General features: G+C 37.0%; 1 protein-coding gene across 14 annotated transcripts in view; it reads right to left on the reverse strand.

The window, feature by feature from the left end:
- The window catches only part of HDAC9 (histone deacetylase 9), a 462,820-nt gene that overhangs the window by 83,846 nt on the left and 352,553 nt on the right, over positions 1 to 26,421 (reverse strand). For all 14 annotated transcript variants that reach the window (XM_032110318.1, XM_032110251.1, XM_032110312.1 and 11 more), the window contains 4 exons: positions 18,993 to 19,048; positions 18,663 to 18,750; positions 14,292 to 14,411; positions 13,872 to 13,969 (listed from right to left, as the gene is read on the reverse strand). In XM_032110318.1, the coding sequence (XP_031966209.1) occupies positions 13,872 to 13,969; positions 14,292 to 14,411; positions 18,663 to 18,750; positions 18,993 to 19,048 (362 nt within the window). The remainder of the gene's footprint in view (positions 1 to 13,871; positions 13,970 to 14,291; positions 14,412 to 18,662; positions 18,751 to 18,992; positions 19,049 to 26,421) is intronic.

Consider the following 26,421-nt stretch of genomic DNA (forward strand, 5'->3'; position numbering starts at 1 on the left):
AGAATAAATGTACCCTTCTGCTAATCACACACAAACAAAATGTTTTGAAAAGTAATCACTTGCTAAAAAAAATGGAAATTGGGCTTCTGTGTTGTGAGGAATGTACACACGTAGCACAGTGAAATTTAACACGGGTAAATGATCTGACTACCTCAAAGTGAAGTTTTTGCCTTCCTACAGTGGCCTTTCACCCTGCCCTTTCCTCCAATCTGAGGAGAGCTGATGTTGATGGAACATATAATGGCTCCTTTCCTGTGTAGTAAAGTCAGCAATAAAGCTCAGTAATTAAGGTGACCGGGGAGGCCCAGCCCAGCAGGCTAGTGGTGTGGCGAACACTTTCAGAACTTCAAACAATATCAAAGTCACTGAAAAACGGGCCTAGTTCAGGACTGGTTTGAATTAAGCCTCACTTCCACACGCACTTTTCAAATCCAAGCTCAAACAAGAAAGCCAAGGCCTTCTGGATTTCATTAGAGCCAATTATCTTATCTGTTTCATCTCAGGCCTGACCCTAAGGCTGGCAAACAGCTATTCAGTGCATTTGTGTGGTTGTTTGAGAAAGCCTCCAGCCAGCCAATGGCCTGAGGAACCACTAATTAAAACACAGTTGCCCCCTGCCTCTAGTGATTAAATATTTTCAAGCTTTTGTAAATAATTTTTCCATTCTTTGCCCCAAGCCGCAGAAGTCCAATACATGCAGTAATTTATTTAGTTTGTCAAAGAATACTGCTGGAAATAAAACTATAATAGAAACTTAGGAAACTCTTATATCTTGCCTAACTTCTGCAAGTGACATTCTACAAGCTTGCACAACATGTATACTGTTTCTTATGTAATTAAGCCTTAATAACCTCATTGTGTTTGAAGCAATACAGTGTATAACAGGCCCTACATTTTGTTGATAGTCATCATGTTTCCTCAGATGTCAACAAGATATGTATGCTCATGGGCCTCATGAGATCGTAGATGCTGCAGATGTGATGCTGAGAGGTATCTGTGCTTCTGAGTTGAATGGACTCTTCTGAGAGGCTGGATCACACTTCAAAAGCCTGTTTGGGAAGGACTGAATCCTACCAGTAGCTTACTTTTGGAACTGAAGAACAGCTTCAGAATACAGATCCATGTCACCATGTCCCAAATAAATTCTAGTAGTTAAAATTTGCATGAAAGACATCTGGGCTAGAGGACTTAATCCCTCCATCTCCCTTTCTCAAACCCTGGGAAAACACTGCCTTTTGCATGAGATCAGAGGACCTGATTCTAGCCTGGTTCTAGCATTGGTACCACACAGTGCTCTACCTCAAGTCATCCTGTGCCTCACGTGCAGCCACTGTCACCAGTATTGAGAGTGTGGATCTCCCACGCAACGTGATGGGGAAAGGAACAACTTGTATCTCCTAAACTAACCCCTTAACTCCTTCCATCTTACTATTATTCTTAACAACAACAAACACATTTATATTAGTAAAATGCATTGGAGGTACTGTCACAAACCAAAACCAATTGCATAAAACACTGCACAGAATGAATAAAAAGATGGCTCACGTCTATGCACCCTACGGAGACTTGGGGAACTACAGGCAGAAGCTGACATGCCAGAAAAAGAGAAGCAATCTTAGCAGTACAGGGATTTAACTACTGCCCAGTTTTGTGCGAGGCAATATAGCAAAACAAAAATTTAATAAAAGATTTCAAGGAAGCTAATGAACCAGTCTTGTAGCTGTTTATGAGAATACCCTACAAGTATGAATTTTATCACACAAAAAATCAGAAAACCTGCACCTGGTACCATATGGAAAATGAAATTCATAAGAGCATTCTGAGAATGACATTGCAATAATAAACAAAATGGCTGAAGCTTAGAAATCCCTTTAGGTGGTTGGAACGATAATATATTCTGTATTTCAAAGACATGCTACAGAAAGAATTTGCAAAATTTAGACATTGCTGTCTAAATTCTGTCTCCAACAGAGAAGGTCAAAGGTTACACAAGAACTTGCCTGACTGACAGGCAGAAAAATGGTTTTGCCTTTAGAGAGTGGCAGTAGTAATGGCTCGGGGATAAAAGTTTGGTAAAGTTGAGCCTCAACTAAATGCAGATTTTCTCAATTAGTATATAACAAAGTTACTATAAAATTTCATGATGTACAGAGGAGCCATACCTAGAACAGAGAAACCATTGGTCGACAAACAATAATTCAATTTGCATTGTGGACAAACTGCCCTGCAGAAAACCACAAAGTAGGAGAAGATACCAAGACAAAAAGCAGAATGTCATGGAATCCCTGAAGAGAGATCAAGGAGGAAAATGTTGATTCTTCCAAAAGGCAAGTTAAAGGAGATGTTCTATGTTCAAGTCTGGGTGGAGGCCAGGGACTATCAAGCACAGAAGACAGGGAAAGATGAATTTTCAAGAAAAAGATCATCAGGATAAATAAAAGTGGATGACACACAGGCTAGGAAAAATGAGGGTAAAATGTAGACCCTGAGCTTTGGCTAGGAGGGATTTATGTTAAGAATGGTTTCAGAGGAAGGCTGAGATGCTTTTTTGGAGGAGGTCTAGAATCAGAGGACAAACAGCAGTATGTATACTCAATGGTCTTGGGAATAGAGAGGGAGAAAGGAGAGAGGAAGATGGAGACCTTAGCAGTACTTTTTCTTTACAATGAATCATGATTGTATTACAAAGGACAAGAGCCTCTTGCCAGGGGAATGAGAGGTTAAATAGACAAATAAGGAAAGAGAAAAGTTTATGTCTCAGGTAGATCAGCAGATGAAAGAGCATGAGGGCCTGGTAACAAGCAAAAGAGTTTTGAGAAAACTCAGATGCTTTTGAGCATCTGAGAAAAACAGATGAGGAGCAACTTTGTGATCAGAGGCATATAACAGAACTGTGGGAAGAAAAGGGACGTTACAGATGCTATAGAGAACTTGATGAGTGATCAAATTATGACTCCAAGAGAGAAATGTAAAAGTGGGGAAGGGTGGAAGAGAAGAGCAGGGAGTATTAGCAATTTTGGAAAATTATTTATACTGCTTAGTACTACTAGAAATTTATTTCCAATCTTTGGATCTATCCAATCTCTTCCAATCTACTACAGTCCAAGTACTTCCAATCCAAAATCGGCTTTGCAAGACCACAAAAGACAGCATAAAACATTCTGGGTTTGTTCAGCAAGTTTTTCCATAGTGGCCAATGACTGAACTTAATACAGAGCAAATCAAAACTAAGTGAAGAACACTCATCTGTGTCATGGTTTTAGTTTCAGGGGCAGTTCATACTTAGCAGTGGCCCATTTGATGATCCGGAATGAGAATGAAATCACTGCATTCTTGATTAGTTTGGAAATTAAAGGGTCTTCAAGCTATTACAAACTGTGTTTCTTTTGCTGTCTGTTTGCAGTTTCTAACAAGAATTACTCTGAAAATGATAGGCAACTTTTTGAAATATTTTTTCTTTGTTGAAAAAAATGAGGCAAATGATCAGATAATAAACTGTCATTTTCATATCCAGAGGGAATCAGTTTCCATAGAGAGTTCATCACACAGAAAGAGAAGCACATGTTAATGAAGCATGAGGAACAAGAAATCCCTGTGACAGGAATTGAAGCATTTGCTGAGGTTCAACAATATATTCTTAGCAATACGTACTTAACCTGTAAACATCTTGATTGAAGAAGTAGGATGGTTAGACTGGATAGGGTGGTAATTAGTCCCCACTCTCCTGTTAGCCTAATAATCCAGAACTAGAACACTAACATTTTCAAGAAATGTACTATTTTGCTAAAACATAATCTTTTTGTATATTTGCACCTCCTTGATATTTTTTCAGAGACTTCTTTTAAGCATGAGGAAAAGAAAACCCCAAAACATTCCAAATAATCTGACAGCAAAGGTCAGATTATTTCAGATGAGATGAGGTCAGGTTCAATCCCCTGATTTGCAGGAATGGGGGACAAGAAACTGTCTTCACTCTTTCACAGTATCACAGAATCCTCAGGTTGGAAGAGACCTTCAAGACCAGCTTGTCAAATTGCCATAATGACCCCTAAACCATATCCCCAAGTGCCACATTCAGACACCTCTTGAACACTTCCAGAGACAGTGACTCTACCACCTCCTTGGGCAATTTATTCCAATGACAAACTACTCATTAAGTGATTTTCCCCCCCTAATCTCTAATCTGAACCTCCCCTTAAATTGCAATGGTGCAATTTAAGACCACATCCAGTCCCAAAGGGATTTTTCATTTAAAGTTTTCTAGCTTCCTAGAGTGACGTCCTCACCAAGAGGTTAGACACGAACACTGTCATAAAACGGTTTGAAAAACAAACACTTAGTTGTTTTCTTGGAAAATTTCAATAGTTTTGGTTTTGTTCCAGTATAGAAGAAAATCACATGTCATAACCACGGACAGCTGCTGCTTACTGGAAGTGCTGTCTTTAGTCATCTCTACTTTAGTAATGTACTCCCTGCACAGGAGGGACACAGCACCAGAATCCAGTCAACTTACTGTCAGGGAGAAAAAGAACCAAATAAGCTGCATCTTCCCTTCAGCCCTCCACCTTCTATCTTCTGATACACATGTACACTCCTATATGCATGATACAGGACAAATGCATCCCAGACATAGCTATTTTCAACCTGGCTTATCCTATGCTGTAATTCATTTGCTTTCATTTTCCATTTTTTTAAATAAATTAATAATTTTGGTAACTTTATTTTAACAGCTGATATAAATATCACTGGAAGGCTTGTGGTAGGTAAGCATATGAATCAGCTAATAAGATCCTTCAAAAGCTTACTTTGTTTCAAGGCATAACAACTCATGAAACTGCTTGTATATAATCTTAAATATTTGACTGCTTAATTAGGTTAAATGTAGTCACAGTATCTAAGAAAAAAGCCTGCCACATTTACTCGGTGAAAAGCCTCTGATTTCACAAACTCTTTTAACAATGATTTTTGCAAGAAGCTACTATTTTGTACAAGTAACAACTCAGTATCTTAGCTATGAAGTATGGTGTTGTGCACAACCGAGACCCACATAAACTAATAACACAAATGATCAATTTGCTTCTAAATCCTAACCCTAGTACATGTGATCACAGAACAAAGACCCCACTTTGTGTGAAAAAAAATATACACAATGGCAAGTCACTCTACAACTGCACATTTTTCTTATACTGCCTGTAAAATTAATGTCTCAGAGTTTGAAGTCTGACAGATTCCCTCACACTGGGTTACGACTTACTATCCAAGAAGCTGCACTGATTTAATGGGATTACTGATGGCCCAAGCAGTACTGCTAATACCACATAATGATGAGTCATAGACCTCCCTGAACTTATTCATTAGACATCTATTTCTGAGACATTTATGTTTTCATAGTTTCAAACATCTCTCCACAGGACTAAAGGCTGACTTCAAAAAGTAATGAAATACTTGGAGTTAGGGCTCCAACAATATCCAGTAACAGGAATCCTCAAAAGATCTTGCAGCACTGAGCACAGTGCTATTCAGCATAAGACATGATTTTAAAATCTAACTCTTGCCAGATTTTTCTATTTTTCCTCAGAATTACTGAAACTTTATTTTCTAGAATAATTTTTCTATGAAAAATGCTTATTCCTTTCATGCAATTACTGTATAGGCAAAGTGTAGCACAGGCAGACAAAATGATTAGGATAAAAAAATATCTCCAAGGAATTATTTTTGCAATGGCATGAGAACATCTATTAGCACAGACATGCCCTGGAGGTACCCACACAAACTAACACTGAGACACAGGTGCGTGAGCACACCAGAACCTCACAATATTTCTTTGCAATCCTGCTTAGATTTGAAAGCAACGAAATAAAAACTACCATTTCTTTTTCTTCTCTAAGTATTAAAAGAAGAACAGTGGAGGTCTCATTAGCTAAGCTAGCTAAAGAAAGCATGAATAAGAACTGTGTATCTGAAAGGCCTCTGTTTCTGCTGTTCTTGAAACAACACTTCTGTCTGATTCTGGATAATGGGCTTTTAATAAAAATATCCACCAAAGGAAAACAATTAAACAATACATAAAGCACCAGGGTGCAATCTAGTGGTTCTGTTACAGTCTGGAGCTGTTCCAGCAGAGAACATGTGGATATTTTTTACAGGCTGCAGTGTAGTTCTCAAAAGTTATTATAAAGCAACAAAATTTAAATTGGGACTGGACATCTATACAATCACTCAGTGTTGCTGTAGGACTTTTAATTCTGACCTGAAATTTATCTCCATATAAAGACCATAGATATTTTGACTTTTAGGATAAAAGTATCTTCTCCACTCTTGTTGTTTAGTTTCTTCCAGGAGGTTTTCGTTGACATTTCTCAACTTTTCCATCAAAGTATTTGACAGTATGGCAGTTCTTTATCCCTACACCTCAATTCTTTCATCTTTCTGGCTTAATAAAAATTGGAAAATGGTTATATTGGAAAAGAGTTCAGATACTTTTCAGTACTTTGAAACTACAGACCATGTATGGCTTGGGGTTTTAATCAAATAGTTTTTAACCTGAAGCACATAAACCTGACACATACCATATTTTATTATCCTTTCTCCTCCACCCCCTACTCTGCCATGTCAATAAAAGAAACTGTGCATCTGTAGAAAAGTAAGCCAACACTAATTAATTTCTGTAATGAACGGCTTCACTTTTGTAGTTCCAGTGAATTAAAGGAGCGCCATATACAGTTTTAAAAATCCTGGTACAGTAAAGGTGAAAATTTAGGGTATTTCAGTCAGAAGAAGTTAGATCTTCCAAATAAAAATAAAGAAGTAGGAAGAACAAGAGGTTGCAGGTTATAAACACTGTTGCCAGTTTTAGTTTTATGGTGAACTTTGAAGTATAACAAAATGCTGAAAAGCTGTTTATACCACTGTTTTAAATGCTTTTAACTCTGCTTCTCCATTTCCCAAGGACTCAATCTTCAAAACATTTGTCAAGAAAAAAAAAAGGAATTAAAATTTACCATTATTACAAAACCTTGCTTACCACACTCAAAAAAATATTCTAAAGTCACAAATCATCAGGGCTATTGAATGTTCACATATGAAACTTATACTCAAAGCAGATTTAAAAATTATTCCAAGCAGACTTTTACCTTCTTCAAACTTCTTCAAAAGAAACTGCTCAGGCAATCCTAAGTTATCTTTCTACAGCTGTTTCGTTCATCTTTATTTGAATTCTCCTAAAACATTTTCTATGGCCGAAGTGGAGAGAGAGACATCTCTGGTTGAAATGCGCATCTTTTAATGATACTGGGTAGAAGTGACAAGGTCAGAAATTAAAAACTGATTGAAATTGTAACTTATAACTGCAGAATGCTATGGGCACCTGAAAGCAAACTATATATATATCCATACACAAACTGCTGTTTAGATTTCCCAGAGCTTCCATGACTGTGTTCTCTTCAGCCATATTTTTCTTCCTAAATGCATTGCCCTTGACAATGCAGAAGGACTGTGGATAACCAGCAGTCTGAATAATGTCCACCTCCATTTGGGTAAATCATTGTCTGCCTGTCATACGTGACTCAGAAATTCTACCTTCCTGTATACATGGTGAAATGCTGAATGTTTTCCTGTCAACAAATAGACAAGAGAATTAACTATGGTTGAGATAACTTTTAGCAGTTATTATAAAGCAATATACTGAGAAATAAATAATTAGTTTCCATTAGTAAGGATCAGCATGGCATTTGGCTAGTCTGAGGCTATTGTGAATAGACTTCACTGATAGCACAATAGATTAAAGTTCTGAAGATGTTACTGGAGTCTACTTCTAGTTCTTTTATTGACTCATGAGGCTGAGTAACTAACTCGGGGGGTTTTTAACCCCTCCCATACTTTTTTCCTTTTATCTCTTTGAAGAGATATCAAACATTATCAAACATTTGAATCAGAAACTTAGTCTTATCATACTTTTTAGACCTCATCTAGTATGAGATCACCTCAGCAGCACCCTCTGGATATCACAGTCATAAAAAATTAATAGCATTAAGTTATGGGCATTAGGAATCATTGTTTAAAGAACTTTATACTCAAACACTACTCTTGGTGGAATTCATTAAACATCACAATACAGCATTGTACCATTACTCACTTTAAATAGTTAGGTACAGCTAGGAAAAAACGTTGATTTTTGTCTTCTACATTCTTTTGTTATGTTTATCAGAAACCAAGGTTTCTACTCAGAGAGTTATACAACATTGCAGAGCAGTGATGCCAAAGACAGACATAATAATATTCAAAATAATATAAATCGATGGTTCGCCCTCATGTGGTGTATTGAGCTCATTTCCAGAAAATAGCCAAGCCTCAGCAATGAGCAATTAAAGTGATTTGGCAACTGGATACATTTCCAAATGAAGAGAGATTGAAAAAGACCAGAAATATTGTATTTTGAGAGAAAAAAATAGGAAAGGACATGACACAGATCATACAAATGTATTTAAAATAATAAATGTGGATAGGCAAGAATGTGGGTTTCATCTACACGTGCGGTACATAAACAAATGGACATTTAATGAAAGTGGAAGACTAGTGATTTGAGCTAAAACAAAGAATTTTTGTTTTTGAGACACACATACTTAAGGCCATGAAATTCAATACCAACAGGATACATGAAACTTCTTAAAGTTATCTCAAATTCCTTAGTGAACAAAAAGTTTTAAAAGTAAAATTTACAAGAAAATTAAATTAATAAATAAAAATACAAGCTATGTATACTTCTATTAAAAAACTATAAGGCAAATATAGCAATATCATGTTCTTAGAGTTTATGTATTAAATTCTAACATAAATAGGAAAGAAAATTTACAGTCAATACCTATGCTGAAACAGGGTTAACAAGGACAATATATATGAAAACCTCAAAAGTACATTTACAAAGTTTTTCATTTGAAATGTCAAAATAAAATGTCATCAGATCTGGAAATGCAAAACTACGGAAAAAACCAAAGATTATACGTCAATACAATGTTTCAAATGAACTTAACTATGCCCTATATGGCCACAAGATGACAACGAATATATTTTGTTAATATTTTTGAGCACAGACTAGAGTACAGACAGTTTTAAACATATTTATTTTCTCCCAAAACAAGCACTAAGAACTGCAAGACAGGATGAAGATTTTCTGCACACCTTTGGTATTTTTCATTTTCACATTTTAACACATGTAATTTCAAGCATGATTTTAATTTTGAACTTCATTTTAAATTATATTTCAAGGTAATTACAAATGTGCTATATTTTAAATTAAATCATGGATATAGTTCATCCTTAGCTCTGCCTTATTGCCACCTATTTCTTTTGAATTTGCTCCCCTTCTTAAATTAAAATCAAACATGTGACTGCTAAAAGATAATATTATCATGAGCTCTTTCTAATCATTCCAAGAATCACACACACATATAGGTTTCATTTTATGCAAGGTTTTATGGACAGGTTCATTAATATGCTGTGGCTGTTTTATGCTACTCTGGAGTAGTGCAAAGCAGCCAGAGCACACTGGCTGGTTAAGCTAAATTTACAACTCTTTTGTTGAATAGAAGCTGTGCAAAGCAGTTGGAAGGCACAGCCCAGTTTCCTTCTGTCTCTTGCTTCTCCTTCACTCTTCTGAACACTCTCATTTGTTTCCACTGCCTCCTGCATCTTCTGTATGCCACTCTACGGAAACACATCTCTCCTGTCCCCTGCAAACTCCAAGTACACCCATAGACATATGTGCATGTACAACACAGACCTGAGCCTCTTTCTGCTGTCTGCTTTACTGAGCACATCTGGTGTAATGTGGAGCTTACGAAAATAATTATTTGAACATTACTAGTCAACCATTGCTCTTATTTTTTTTTCTAGAACTGTTGGCAGAAGAGAGTGGATTACATCCTCATAAACCCGAGTGTAAAATCATCCTCTTAGAAAACAGCCACCATCTCCTTTTGCTTTCAAAGAGATTAAAGCAAATTTAACCTGAATAGGTGGAAGTAAACGATGAAACAAATTCTCTAGAGGGATACTTCAGACCTTGAAAATAATGGAAAAGAGATGTGCATTTTTGTTATCTTAGGAGGAAAGAAGAGATGCCTGCCCTTTAGAAAAATGTCATTATTTCAAGGATTTTTGTATCTAGGCCACTTCCTTAACCATGGTAAACATCAAACAACACTTTTCTGGCAAAATTAAATGGTATAGTGATTTGATTACTGCAATTATTTTCCATTCTACAGAAACTTTTCTCTCCTACATTTGCTACTACCTCCTTGTAGTTAACATGAGCAAACTTATTTTCTTAGTAGAAATAAGAAAGAAATGAAAACATATTCTTTTATAAATGAATGAGCAGTCTTCATCTTCAAGTTGGCTACAGACACTTAAATTTGATTTTGCAATAGAAAGAGGTAGTTCAAAACTACAATAAACTCTTCCTGTAGCACTGAAATCAAAATGGCAGACACAAACCAGCACAGTAATTTTTCCTGTTTCCCACTATAGTTTCAGTGCAGCCACTCACTAATCATGCCTTTGAAGTGATTACTCTGTTATGCTTCCAAATTTTTCTGCATTTTTACACATGAAAGTTGTTTTTTCCTGAAGAAACAGAAATATTTTCTCTAACAGTTTGGAGGAAAAGTGAGGTGGAACATTATTCAATCCTAAAAAGATTTACATAAAATAGATTTACATAAAATAGATTTATCTGGTTATTTATGGAGTGGAAAATAACTAGTATTCTGCTACCTGCATGTATATATGTATGTGTGTGTGTGTAAATGCTTCTACAAATATATTCTGACCTAAAAACAATGTACCTGATATCAAGTACATCATCATATATAACACCTGGTTATGAGCTAAGCTCTAGAGACAGAAAAAAAAGCCTTGGTCTCTTCTTCTGTGGACATTATCATTCAGAAAGATCTCTGCTGTGAAATTTGACAGTCAATCAGGCAATAACGAGCTACCTAGTGTCAAGGCTGCTGACACTTCAAATACATGCTTGGTGCAATTCTAGGATGAAATTAGGGCTCTGCTGGTGAGAAAGTGAAAGCTGTGTGCACCCCGTGGAGAGTTTTAGATTATTTTAATGCAAATTTCTCAGTTCCTAAGATCTCAAAGGATCAGACTCTGGTGCCAGCCAGTAAGCAGAAAGCCTTGGCTTCTCTCCAAACAGGCTCCACCCACCTGCAAACTTACTCACACCTTGGTCGTGGTGGAGAGGACCTTCACCAGTATCCACTGCTGCCTTCACTAGGGTCTGAATACTGCCCAATCTCTCTGTCTACTGGTAGGTATAAAGAGATAATCTCTCCATTTGTCCCTTATTTTTCTCACAAGATTGAAGATGTTCAAAATTTTCTCCACACCTTAGTTTGGGTCTTCTCTGTAGGTCTGTCTATAAAAGCATGTAATCTAATATAAAAAACCAAATAACATTTTTCTATCTCTGAAACTCACTTATTTTCTTAAAAACTGACTTGTTGCAGACAGAAACTCCAGAACAACAGCTGACTTGTTAGGAGAGCCTGTCAACTTTTCTATTGATTTTCTGGACTGTGGATCTCTCTTGCCAGTCTACTGTCTCACAATTCTGTTCTGGCCAAACAGAGGACTTAGGCTACATCATGTGTGACATTTTGGATAATAGCAAGGGTAGATTCTGGCCATGGATAAAGTGTCTCTTTACTAGGAGCTGTAAATTTACCTACCACTCAGACCAGATCTACAGAAAACAGCTACCTGGTCTATCCTAAGTAATTCACAGCTTTTTGTATCCACCCTTCAAAGTTCCGTGCTGTTTGCTTCAATGATCCCCATTCAAAACTGTCGTACCAGTCATACTAAATCCATGTCAGCACGACCTACAGAGGGCACAACGACTGTGATCAGGTCAAAAGGGGCTGAGAGTGTAGGGAAACATTTCCTGTTGCTGCTTGGACAAAAACATTCACATTCATTACAACATTAATCACAAAGTTAAATGGATGTATTTCAAATAGCAACATTAAATTTTTACCATCAGAAATTTTTCAAAAGGAGATTTTAAACTGAAAATTGAATTTATTTGCCTTAAAAAAAATACAGTTACATTTACATCTGCATATGATTAGTCAGTGTAATAAGTTACATGAATTTTATTTTCCTGAATAGTGCTCCTTTGCTTAGGAACAGAGACTGAAATTCCCTCTAACTCTGAAGCAGAGTAATAGGCATAGCAGCAATACTAGCTGCTCCCAACAATTCACTAGTGTGCTTTAAAATAGAACTGTGAAGCACATATTTGTAAATGCACTACTAAGCCCAGGTATTTGTCATCAGGATAGCAGGGGTACCAGTTACAGGCTCAGTATGTGAGTCTTCTGTTGAATAAACTGGGACCACCATTCTCTGCATCATTAGATGGCCACATTACCTATACCATTAGTGGGACGGTTTGGATCCAAACCAAGAATGTTGGGGTGGAAATACCAGATATATTAATATCAGACACTAATACCAGTGATTTGAGCCATCCAGTTCCTTAACTCATGTAAAAATCTCACAGAAGTAGAGGAAACATCTTGGAAAGAGCTTGAGGCACTACTGAGTGTAGAAAATTTGGAGCCTGCCACTTACCATTTGTTTAGACACTTTTTGAATACAGACAAATGCAAATAAAATTACAACCTTTTCCACAATAACAGTGGTTTATTGTGAATATCTAAGGCTATTTCTCTGACTAGGGCTTAGACTCTGATTTCAGGTGGTGTTTATCAGAAACTCTGCATATTATTTCATGGGCTACACAGAAGTTCTTTGGAAAAAAATCCAAAAAACACACACACAAAAACACCAACAAACAAGAGTTTTGTGGGATTTTGTGGTGTATTTTCAATAGAATATAGTCAAAAACTGTATAAGGTAATTGCACTACTTCAAACTAAATGTCTTGAAAGAGATTAGAGATACATGTTGGTTTCCCCCTTGCCTTTCTTGCATATCATTCTCCTCTAAATTAAACCCCTTTTCAAAGGTGTAGCATTTGCCCAAACTTGAAAGATGAACCCTTCACCTTCCCTAAACTTCACTAAACCCTTCCACTGGACTTCTTTACAGTTAAAGGAAATGGTGTATGTAAGACAGGACACTGAAACTCTAAAAGATAGTGTTTTATACTGTTCTTATCTCCTCTGGTCCCATGGAAATAAGACTAAATAGATTATGATGCATCACCTATGAAGGAATAAAATTTCATTTATGAATGAGCTATTGAGAATATTCATTATGAGGGAGCAAAGAGAAATAAAGCATGCAACATTTCCTGTCATTCTTATTGCAGTATTTCAAAATTATTTACTTTTAATTAAATAACAGTTTACTGCAATTTGTAGAAAAAAACCTAATGGTCAGATCTGTGAGCATCATAATGAGTCTTTTAAGTGAATGAGGAACACTGGATTTGGACCATACTTTATACTGCTTTCTGTCTGCTCTGTTGGCATGTAACTGCAATCAAAATGAACAGGAACAGTAATTTTCTTCTGCCTGGTATAAATACTTACATTTAAATTTTATACGTAGAGAAGTAAGCAAGCTCAAAGTAATTTTACTGGCATGGCATAATAATGAAAACAGTAGTGACCAATTAAATAATTAAAAATTTTTTTTGTTGATTCTGCATGGATGATCACAACAATTAAATTACCCATTTTTAAAATTTACTAAACTCTCAGATACTGGGATACCAGGATTAAGTTGGTTTCACCATGGATAATTCTCCTGACTTTCAATATTACATTAGCTCTTATTCATGTGCTTTTGTTCTATAAACAGTTTTCAAAACTCTAAATGGTACCAACCTGAATGCTGTGAGATACTCAACATCACCCATAGGAGGATCCAAGCCACCTGTCCAAGCAATATTTATGTTATACCCTTCACCAGGGCCACTTCCAACCTGAAAAAATAGAAATAAAATGCCAAAAGGAGTGAAAAAGAGGAAAAAGGAAGAGGAAAAGAGAGAGGGAAAGGGGAGAAAAAAAATTCTCAAATGTGCTTTAGAAACAAACATCAAACAAGGTGTCAGATCAGCCTTGTTTGACAAGGACTGCTCTGGGTTATGCACTTGTTCTCCACTGGTCCCCTGCTCCCAGTGGACAATTTGGTAATCTGGTGTAATTTAAAGAACCAGAGAAGGACAAGAAAATTAGGGGTAATCATGCAACGCAATTACCTGAAAGATACAAATAAAAATGGGGCTCTAAAGAAATAAACCTAACCTCATTTGGGGCTCCACTGCCGGGGAAGAAGTTGCCTTCATCATAGCGATGGAGGGAAACATACAGGATGCTGGGGTCAGCATAAAAAGCCTGCTGTGTACCGTTGCCATGGTGAACATCCTAAAGGAGAAAGAAAACAGATGACAAATGTAATAATGTCCAACTCAGTGTAGAGAGCTCAGTTCTGCTTTCTTTTACACCCCCCTCCTCTCTCTCTCTCTCTGTTTCTCTCCCTCTCCCTTGCCCTCCTTTTGTCTTTCACTTTCCCCCTCCCTTCACCACCCCATACTTCCTGAACTTTCAGGCAAATTACTCTTTAATGCACTCATTTTTTAAACTGGCTTCTAAAAATCAGGAAACCATAGTGAGCGTGCCCTGGAGACTCCAGATGAGCAGTCATTGAGAAATCCCAGTCCTTTTGTACAATTAGATATTTATACACCGGCTCTTTGTACTCCTTGCCTCAGTGATGGAATCTAGCATCCTGTTTTATGGCGGAATTTTATGACTTATTAACTGCCAACAGTTCATAACCCCTCAGGCTTAATTAACTAGCCTCATTGGCCTCTGAAGAAAGACTAATGTTTAAACTACAAACTAGTATTTTGCAGAAGGATCTATGGTTTACAGAGCTTTTTCACAATTCTTGACAGAACACTAAACATAAGAGTATTCATTGATTTGCCAAGTTCCACTATTGAGGTCAAAGGCTCTGCGACCAGCTGAGTAAATTGGCTTTCTTGAAACATTCAGTTCAGTTCAGTCCCTCAGCAGTTAGATCCACATCAAAAGAGATGCCAGATGCGGAAAGGACTTCATACTTCATTTTTGCAAAATCATGACGGCAACAGTTGAAGACATAGCAATATGATCTCATTAGCTATTAAATCATCTGGCAGATAGGATGGTGCCTTCCACAATCAAGGAGTGACCTTGGCCAGTCTCCATATTTCAAACATTATATAATGACAGTGAATAAAATTCTGTCATTAAATAAAATGCTGACAAAGAAATGCTGACAGTATATCTATACCAAAGGCTGATGATGCAGACTTTTCCTTTTTTTTAGTTTGTTTTCACTACTATTCTGTGTGGTTAGACCCACAAGAATTTTACAAGTGAAAATGAAAAATCCACTTGCCTTTCAGTAAAAGAAAAGTAAAAAAAAAGCCCTCCCTTTGAAATTTCTGATTTAGAGAATTAAGAGGGACACACAAAGTACACTGAATGGTAACACTGTCACTGTCACCCAGTCCATATTTATTTTATAAACAATATGAGGTCTAAATCAAATTTAGTGTCCAAGAGGACACTAAAGGTCACATTTTCCTCAAATAGTGTCCAAAGGTCACATTTTCCTCAAAATGCCTAGACTCCAGGAAGGCTCAAGTTGTACCTCAAGGTGTGCACTGCCGATAGCACAGCAAGCACTGACCATTGCTTGCCCTCCTTGCCAGCTGAGGCAGCTCATGAGTTTCACCCACATTGTTCAGAACTCTCTACATTGATTGAATCCTACTTGTACTGCATTGTGCTTGATTTGGACCTCCTCTGGGACCTCTGTAGGGTAATATTATAAGAGTTTCTTTTCTTTTCTATGTTGAAAGTACTTGAAACAACATGAGGATGGAGTTACAGCCCAACTGTGACTTAATGCCAAGGTTAAATGTAACACAGACATGCAAAGGAGAACACACTGGTATGAGAGTGTTGGAGATTTCAAGGCAGCTAGTGTAGTGTTAGATGGTTCTGACTGGAAAATGAAGTAAAATCTGGCATGCAGACTAATCCCAGAATCCCATTCACTCTTCAGCTGAGACAGAATTAATTGGTTTACTCCAAAACAGACTCAAATCCTGCTAGCATAAATGCAAGTATGGGTGATCTTGGAATGAGGATTTCAACAGCCTGACAAGCTATGCTGGGCACATAGATGGATCTGCAGGGACACAGTAGGACTTCATTTTGTTATTTTAATTAGTCTTTCTTTTCCATACATATTCGGGGCTTTAGATATATTCTTGCTGTAACAGTTTCCAAAAGAGAAGAAAAAATGTTAAATGGGCATAGAGAGATCTTTTTTTCTTTTTTTTTTTTCATTATTCAAATCTCAAAGCTAACTTTGCTGCCTAAACTTTAATTCCACTAAAGGCTCTGTTTTGAAGAGCAGTAACTTCTCTGATTAGACAAAGGAATGTGTTCTTTAAGACTGTGATGTTAGCATGTGGGAAATGAGTTCATATTCTGTGCTTAGATCAAATGTATTCACGGTATATAAGTCAGTTCAAAACCTGAGATTTTTCCAAATGGTGGAATGAGGAAAAAAACCCTGTCAGATAGGTCTTTTATTTCAGTGTAGAAACAGATGAAGGGAAGATACATGAAGACATGTAGCAGCTATGAAGACTATACTTAATTTGTAACTAGAATACACTTTAGTGTGTGGGATTGGATATTACTTTTTAATATTTATATTGGAGTAACATGTATAGCTGCCAACTTGCATGGGGTCCTGCTGTGCTAGTCACTATCAAAATATAGTCTTAAAGGTTAATTTCAAGTCTAACATCTGTAATTCCATTCTTTCCTTCAGATGCTCCAAACTCTGTTGGTGGGAATAAAGACATCACTATTAACTTGTTCATTCATTCAGTTTGGCCTGTGATTTATCCATAGTTTGCATGCATAAGAGATTTTCCATATGAATTTTTGTACATCATTGCTCTGCCCATGGAGCAGACTAGGGACTGGACTGCAACTGCTCCAGAAATGAAATACTCTATGTCAGCCACATATTTCTTCCTTTTCACCAGCTGAGTTATTCTGGTCAATGGGACAGTTGGAGAAAGGCTGAAAATTCCCTATCTACTTGCCTGGATAAGGATAGGCAGCTTCACAGGTAATCATTTGCACAGATAATGATTTGCACATTTAACCTTGCCTTGAGAAACTGAAGCTGAATTTCTAAGTGCTTATTGGCTAAGTACATCAAAGGGAAGTATTTTCCCAACAAGGCAAATGTAACATTTACAGACAAAAAAACTTTAAAACATTCAGGAACTTTGAGTAGGCTTTTCCTATTAAAAAAAATGAGAATAAAGAGAGTTCACTTTTGGCCAGAATTTACAGCAATGAACTGAAAGATTCAAGTCAGCAAACAGACATAACATACAGTAGAAGTGAATTTTTCAAAAATAATAGTTTCTGGCAGTTTATAATTATGTTTCTAAATGACAGAAGAACAATCTGAGAAATATTTGAAAAACATTCTAAGAATATTTAACCTACCCATATATTTACTCTACCACTCATTTTTCACTTGCCATTGCTTCTCCCACACTCCCCCTTTCTCTGCTTCTCTTCAACAGTCAGTACGCATGTTTAACTGAACAAAAGTGCTAGATGGTAAGGCCATGACTCCACAATAAGATTTAATTATGAGTGCAGATATGAACAAGATTTAGACTATTAAGCCCTGCACTTCAAAAACCCTTTAACATATTTCGTCTTTAAATCTTTTATCACCTGCAAAAATTAATTAAGTGCAGATGTAACAGGTTAAGTTTTGATGCCAGGGTTCATTTCCTGTCTATGCTTTGTCAGACACCCTATTACACCTAGTCATGAACTGTAGGAAAACAAAAATGGTGCTCATAAATCAGCATTCAACTTTCCTTGGGCTGTGCATTGGGCTGATCCTTTAAGTGCAAGGCAGAGCTCCAATTCATTATTCATGAAAATAATATAGCCAACATGCCAAATGTCATCTGCATTTAAATAATCCATTTGTTAAATGTCTTAAGTATTGTGTAAGAATGCCTTTTATTAAAATACAAGACTAATCCAATGAAGTGGATTTTTAATCACATGTCTTTCCTTCAGGGAACCACCAAAACCTGGCACACATAACTAGAAAACTTCTTGGAGAGAATGACCTGTCGATCTGTTTAATAATATCAAAGTTACACAACAAGTCGAATCATTGTGAACTGGGAAAATTTTGTTACCAATGCAATAACATTCTTTAAAGAATATCTGACGACTTAAAGTTTCTATTCTGTAGGGAAACGTAAATTTGGGTTCTGTAGGGTTATTTTAACAGTGGAAGTATCAATTCATTTAAGGACCATAAAAGTTGCCCTGATCTGTGCCTTCTTCTCATTAAATTGCAGTTAACACCATTAAAGTGAAACATAGATGTTTATAGCTTCAGTACTGCCATCCTGGCTTTAATGAGTTCCCAAAATCAGAGGAAATGCACACCTTTATTGCTTGTAGGTATTAAAAGCAAAAAAGTCTGACATATAAATACAAATTCATTGTCTTTTACCTAGATGCACTTCAAGTGTGATGCTTGCCAGGAATACATACCAGATCTACAATCAATATCTTGCCTATATTTAGCTTGTCTCTCAAGTATTTGGCAGTAATTGCAATCGAATTAAAAAAGCAGAACCCCCTGTGGAATAGAGAAGAACAGAAATAAGAAAGCAAATCAGTCAGGAAAACAGCTATAAATAATGTTCAGAGCATTTTAAAAAATGCTATATGATCTCTGAGGCCATAAATCTGCTTCTGGGAGTACCTAGAAAGCCTTTTCAGTCATCTGCTAACAATTACAGTTCTTCAGAGACATGCACAATGCAGGTGATTGCCAGTAACCTTAGTGCTCCAAGATGGGCAATATTCCCTGGTACTTACATGGCTGTTGATTCTTCAGCATGATGGCCTGGGGGCCTTACAACAGCAAAGCCATTCTGTAAGAGCAAGATAGGTTTTCAATTATCAGCTTAAAAAAATACTTTACTCAGAGCAAAACAGAGCAGCAGGCAGATGGGATTGAAATCTATTAGAGGCTCTTCAGAAATTTTTCTATCCAATCATCCTTTCATAGTACTGCCAGAAATAATACAGTTGAGAACAGTGGCATATAAACTTATATAAATACACACATGCCCATACATACATACACACGCAACATGATCTAAAGAGAAGGAAAAAGGCAGGATGAGAAAGCCCTGTTATCAATTCTGCTGTTTAGAATTCACATTTTAAAAGAAGGTCATCTAAGATCATGTAATCTTAATTTGCTCCAATTTGAGATGCTTCAAAATAAAAGTAGCTTGAGGTATACATTTGGCATGGTTAGCCATTGTTGACCTTACCTCTGTATGGACTAAATGATAAATTCAGACCCACACACACATAATTTCTAACAGTAGAAAAAGGATGACAATGAATATCCCATATTTCTGCCAGCCATAAATTATACTTGGGAACCTGCCATGCTTGCAAGTTAATAGATTCCCTGAAGTCAATTTCTAACACACTTTCTGGAACTGTATATAAATTTCATAAAGTACAGCACTATGATCAGTGATGACCAAGGAATTTTTTGCCTCTGGAGTCACTGAAGTTAAAAGAAAAATGGACTTTCCATCCTTCTAGTGGGTATGGTAAAGAGAAAATGTAGAACTGCTGGCAAGGTAGCTCTATTCAGAAAGTCAGACTATATATTCAAGAAGCAGTGTCTCATAAGGTTGTGTATCGTTCCAAATTTCTCTTACCAGAGTTAGATTCAGGAGAAACAACACTGCTTCATTGTATTTCCTCTTTATTTCAGCTACCCAAGATGGTCCTTCTATTCAGCTATATATTGGCCATCAAATTAATGACAATTACCACATACATAAAAATAAGAAATTAAAATCTGTACATGAGATATTGGCCCAACTTGCATTTTCACACAGCTTCACACAAACACTTGGTGTGTATGTATGGCTGCACGACCAACCAAGCATTGTATTTTCAAAGAAGAGGAGATAGGAAGAAAAAGGCTGGAATACTTCTGTATTTTAATAATCAGTATTAAAGTATTCCAGTTTGATATACTAAAACTTGATAAATGTAAATGTTTCAGCCTTCTCTAACCTGAAAGAAACATAAAAACTTTTACTAAAGAAACATTAAACTTTCACTCAGATTGGTGTAAATACAGAAGAACATGGCAGCTAATATTTACATTGGTTCCTGTGAAATCTGTTTATTTACAATCATATGAATGTGTGTTTTGTGTGCACCAGTGAAATTGTCTACCTGTGTTGCTTCACTGGCATTAATTTATAAACAAAACTACCAGGTTGTAGTATTTAATTTGCTGCCAGATGTAATCCAAGCAGACAGCTGCAAAGTTTTGTGGAGCATGGCCAAAGTTCTATCAGAGTAAACTTAAATTACAATACCAAGGGAGTGCATCTGTAACAGCGGTTCTTCTGGCCACCATTTAAAGAATCTGAGGGATTTGACATCATGACTTATTTTGCATTAACTGTCCACATTAAAAAATCAAACCCAAACAAACAAAATACAACAACCCAACAATTAAAGGTACAAAAATTATACATGTTCATATTCAGGTAGGTATTCCTGGAGATGGGATATAAATCGCCTATAGATCAAGCACACCAGGAAAAAAAAAAAAAATGGCATTGTGGACTTCACTAATTTGCAGAACTAAACCAGCTTTAGACTCTCAGCTAAAACTGTATTCTCTATCCCTCTGAGGGTATTTTAACATTTCCTTCTCACACAAAATATGACTTAGAAAAGAATTTGGCAAAGAACTCTCTTGTAGCATTTATGAAAAAACAAAGTATATTTATGCTGATGAATGTTGTGATAATGAGGTGAAAAAAGACTCAGGAAAGAGGGTATTACTAGAGAAAGAGCATGATGCTACCTGTATTTTGTTCTCTCGATACTTTTAAGAATTTGGAAAAAGTCCATGAAAGGCTTACAGCTGCCCCTGCTCAGCTAACAGCTCATTATCATCTACCTTTATCAGTATTCCCAAAAGATCAATATAATTAAGATGATTATTTCTAGGAGGATTTCATGGGGCAATATAGAGACAGAAAATATCAGCACTGCTGTTTTTGACAATATGACAGTTACAGTATAGGCTTCTCTTCTGTTCCCTTACTTTGACGAGACTCTTTGGAAACCCTGTTTTATTACATCTAGGTAATTTCTGAAATCAGAGCTTAATTATTACAGTTCTCCACCAGGACATAGGATATTCACAACAGGGTCGTGACCACTTTTCATGAGTTTTTACATCACAAAAAGTTCAGTATTCACATGGGAAATTTTCTTTTTAAAAAAAAAGTGCATATGTTACACTGATGGTAAAATATACAGTTGAATTATACCAAACACTGAAAACTAGTTACCATACAGAATTATCAGCAACTTTTGTGCAATTGATAAAACACTTAATTTCTCCTACTTTCAAACTTTGCGTGAATATAGCATACATTAGAACAATGGAACATGATTTTTTTTTTTTATTTAGGCAATTTTTAAATACCAGACAGTGAGCTCAGTAGACAGTAGCAGAGTAGACAGAAAGGCAAAAATCTGCTTTAAAGATAGAAAGACTAACATACAGCAATATGTTGAAAATGAAGCCAACACACATAAATTCAAAGTGTTTTTGTACAGAGCCTTATTTATACTAGGATATAGACACCTTTATAAGTAGACAGAACATTAAACTGACTGACAGACATGAACATTAGAAAAACGATTCATGTCTGTGCCATTATGTGATTACCTTTATTTAAATTTGAGGATAAAGAGTAAAGCCTGAATAGAGATATTCTAAAATCTGTGCATATTTGAACAACAAAGGAAGAGAAGTCTGCCCAGGCTCAGTTTACACAGAAGATCGACTGCAGATAAACCTGCTGAGTTGGACCTTTAATGAAAACTAAGAAAAATGTTAGTCTTTTTCCACAGTAAGCGAAGTATTCTCTTCTTTCATGACTCTAAATAGGTAGTTGGATGCTTGATTTCCAAAGAACAGAGGTGTACATCTGTCTTGGGGTGACTTTGTGATGTGTATCCCATATCACTGCCCTATGCCCAGAAATTAATTCTTGTCCCTTTCTATGCCTCTAAACTGAGCCTGAGAGGGGGAAGGAAAAACTGAGCAAAACTTTTTCAAAGCAGTTTGCAGCTTGTTCAAGGTCACACAGAGATAGCAGTTTTTTCCCCAGCTGCGGCAGGGGAGTGAGGAAGCACCCGGCTGGCTGCGCCCAGAACAGTTTTTGGCCAGTTTCAGCTTCTTGTTCTCCAGAGAGAGACTGAGAGTTGAACTTTTTTTCTTCCCTGGAATTTTGGATTTTCTCCCTTTTCTACTGGACTGCTTCAATATCAGAGCGCATCGGGAGGACTTTCCACCGAGCACAAAGGGCCTGGCCCTGGGCCAAGCCCCAGCTCCAAGGAGACCAAAGGGAGGACTCTAACACTTTCCCAGGATTTTTCCTTCACAGCGAAATTTTATTCTTTAGCATTATTTTCCTTTTCCTGTGTGTTTGTTAAATAAATAGTTTTTATCTCCTTTACTTTCCTTCGAGGAAAATTTATTTTTCCCGAACCTGGTGGGGGAGGGGTGGTGACCTGCCTTCTCTCAGAGGATATATTTCTAAATTTGGCCAAACCAGCACAATATCCTACTGTGACCTTCTTGTCTTTGGTGGTCGAGTTAATCCTGTTCTGTAGTGTGTGGGGCTACATTGTTGGTCTACATCATGCTTTGGCATCTACTGTGCCTCTCCATGAACCTTTCCAAGACAAGTACTCAAGACAATACCATAACATGCGTGGATAGTCCAGGGCTTGGAATTGACCATCTATTGCAGAGTTCCACTGGTGTTTCAATTACATTACCTCTATATAGGAGGTAAAACTAGATGTAGACAATTTTTCTCTAGAGCAATATGTGGTCATTGTGGCAAGGTGTGAATGACTTTTCTGTTCACATGACAGTGAGGAGCTTGCTCTGCCTTGATTACAAGAGAACCAAGAGTGACCTGGCCCGTCAGGTACTCCAGGTATGGCGAGAAGCCTCACGGAGAAGCAGTGCATACTAGTTTCAGCCTGGTACTACCCTAGTAAAATCATCTGGCTTTTTGTTGACTTCAAGAAAAGCCATTGCCATGCAAAAAATAGCAATAAACCACAGCAGGCACTCCAAGAGCACTTATTGAAGCAGCAGAAGACTCAAGAAGGTTCAATTCCTTCTTGAACATGGGGATGAGTTTGTAAATTTGTTTACCACACCACTCTGTATTTAGATTATGTGGTCCATAAAATAGATATTGAGACACATCTTTTCAGTCTAAGTTTCTAACAACAGGTCTGGAGCTCTTCCTCAGCTTTTCTTCAAATGTAAAAACTCTTTAATTGCGATTAGAAATTGAAGGTCTTCTTGTATTTTAAGCTGTAAACCCCTGAATGAATGAGCAATGCCATCTATGCCAACTATTCAAGAGGAAATGGGCACTGAAAGAGCAGAGGCTTCATATGAAGGAACCCTTTTACTGTGTGGGTGACTGAGCAATAGAACAGGCTGCCCAGAGAGGTTGTAGATTCTCCATTCCTGGAGATATACAAAAGCCATCTGGATATAGTCCTAGGCAACTAGCTCTAGGCAGCTCTATTTGAGCAAGGGAAGAGGATACAAGGACATTCTGAGACCACTTCCAACCTCACCTGTTCTGTGTATTTCAGATGGAGACCGGGTAACTAACTGGGGGTGTGAATTCCACACTTGAAGCTCAACTTGCTCCTAAGGTTAGGTGTGGGAAGTTTTTAATTTCTACCTACCTAAGTTCCTTAACCTATCTAGCAATTAACTCTTAAGATTACCGGTGCTTAAACAAGGCAGTCTTGGACATGCACTTGTTTTTAGTGGAAAGGTTCTATTTTTGCTTCAGTGCGCGCGTGTTTCAGAATGAGAATTATACAGAAATGTGTAATATATCACTATAAAGAAATGTATCCGTTTCTCGTGTCAGAATTTATATTCCTTGAGATACAGATATATAGATATAGATAGATATATATAGATATATATAGATATATATAGATACACACTTGTATCCTTATACAGTCATATAAAATCCCAATTTCTTTATATTTAAAAGGCAGTCCATACAGTGTATCTGACAGGTCTAATCCCTAAAGTGGCCTTAGTGCCATCTTTAACTCTGCTATCTCTGGTGTAGTCAACTCCTACAATAACAAACATCAGGGCTGCTTTAAGTCTTGGCTGCCTACAAGAATCCCTTTGCAACTGGCAGCAGGAAGAAGATAACCATATTCTTACCAGTGCCTTATGGTGTAACACAGTCCTAAGCTATGCCATCCATCAGCGAGGGTAAGCATGAGAATGAGTGGTGTAAGGCTGAGGCAATCCTTGGGCAACTGTTTGGGACAATTTTACAAGCTACTCATACAGCCAGAGCAGGAGCCAGCATTTGGCCCTGGGGGTCTGTGAGTGCAGTGAACAAGAACCTGTGATTTAACAGAGCAGTATTAGCAGCACGTAGATTAAGAAAACAGTAATGGACATGAGGGAATACCATTTTGTCTTGCAGAGGAAGCTAGTACACAGAAATGGACATTAAACACTTAACTCTCATGGAAACAAAGAGTTCCCTGCCTGCTTTCCTGAAGTGGATAGCACCAGAAAACACACATGAAAAGTTGGCGCTTGCAGACTAATTTATATACAACCATGATGGCCTGTTTAGCCACAACTAGTGTTAACTACATTGGGGAAGAAAGCAGACAAAAGAGTTTTAAGTACAGAGTGGTCATGGAGATAAGCTATGTACCACACATATAATTAAAGTTATCTGATTATATGAAATAATAACAGTCATTCAGCTAAAAATATAACCATAATTGCTGGGATAGAGTATCTATGAGACGGTTTAATATGAACTTTCACAATTTTTTTAACTTTGTAAAAGCAAAGAATACAAAGTACTACCTAAAAAACTACATTGGTAACTTTGATTGATGGCTTTTATCAATCATTAACAGTAGTAAAAGAAGTATTCATTTGTTACTGTTTCTTACACACATGCATTGTTCAAAATGCTGTGGCTCGGTGTGGAAAAAATGCCTCTTTTTGTGGCTGCCACACATCACTTGGAATTTGTTTTCAAGTAAAAGGAGATTTTTATAGGGCAGAGGGTGAAAAGGTAGAAACAAGGGTAGGGCAGAGGCTGCAGGAGAAGTACTGTCCAGGAGGTACCTGAGCACAGAGCACATTCCAGGAAAGGAGATTTTTGTAGGCAAACAGAGGAGCTTTGTGGGGTTTTGTGTTGTTCAGGCCACCATGGAAATCTGCTGGCCTGAAGCTTTACCAGAAGGAGGACACTGTGGGACTAGGGAGACATTGTTTTTGCCTATTTTGTCTTTAGAATGGTAATTAATTTTAGGTTTTTGTTGCAAGAAAACATAGCAGTAGAGCTGTGAAATATGGCTGAAAGGTCTTTATTCAGAATACTTTTAAAACCAGAAAACTAAGAGGGGGAAAGAGGAGGTTGATTAAGCTAATTCTGTTTATTCACTAGATTAGTACTACTTACCACACGATGGATCTTCCACAGCCCTGTGTGACAAAGGCCTTGAGAAGAGTAAAAACCAAGCTCATTTGGAAGGAGAGTTTCAAGTTCAATTTAAGTCATCTATGGATTATATAAGGACACCAGAGTAGCAATGACCAAACTCAGGAGGTTTACTTTGGTATTGATTCAACCTGACGTATCAAAAAGAACCATCCCAGGAACGTATCAGATTCTAGTTCAGGGGAACCTCATTTCAATTGCATTCATTCTGTTAAATGACCCTTAACTACCAACAGGGCAACTTTACACGTGTGTGTTTGTGTGTGTGCACACACATATGATAAGGTAGAAAAAGAGCTTGTGCTTGATTCAGCTGAAGTGGATATTCAAGACAGCCTCAGACCATGCTTTTAACTTATGTGCCTTTTTTCTTGAGTGTTCTTTTGAAAAATTGCTTCTTAATTCATTCAAACTTTTTTTTTTTTTTAAGCAGGGAATAATCATACAAATCCTACCAGCTCTTGATAGTTTTTGTGTAGCTCTCCTCTGTTTCAAGTTTGTCAAATTAAAAATATACAGCACTACATGTTTCTATCACAGAAAAAAGTGCTACCACCACCAAGATTTACATATTTAAAGGATATGCAAAGTAAACTAGACCATAATCCTTATTATAGGTTCTGTACTTAAAATAATTAATCCTA

This window comes from Corvus moneduloides, chromosome 1 (genome assembly GCF_009650955.1).
Source record: "Corvus moneduloides isolate bCorMon1 chromosome 1, bCorMon1.pri, whole genome shotgun sequence".
NCBI classification, from domain to species: domain Eukaryota; kingdom Metazoa; phylum Chordata; class Aves; order Passeriformes; family Corvidae; genus Corvus; species Corvus moneduloides.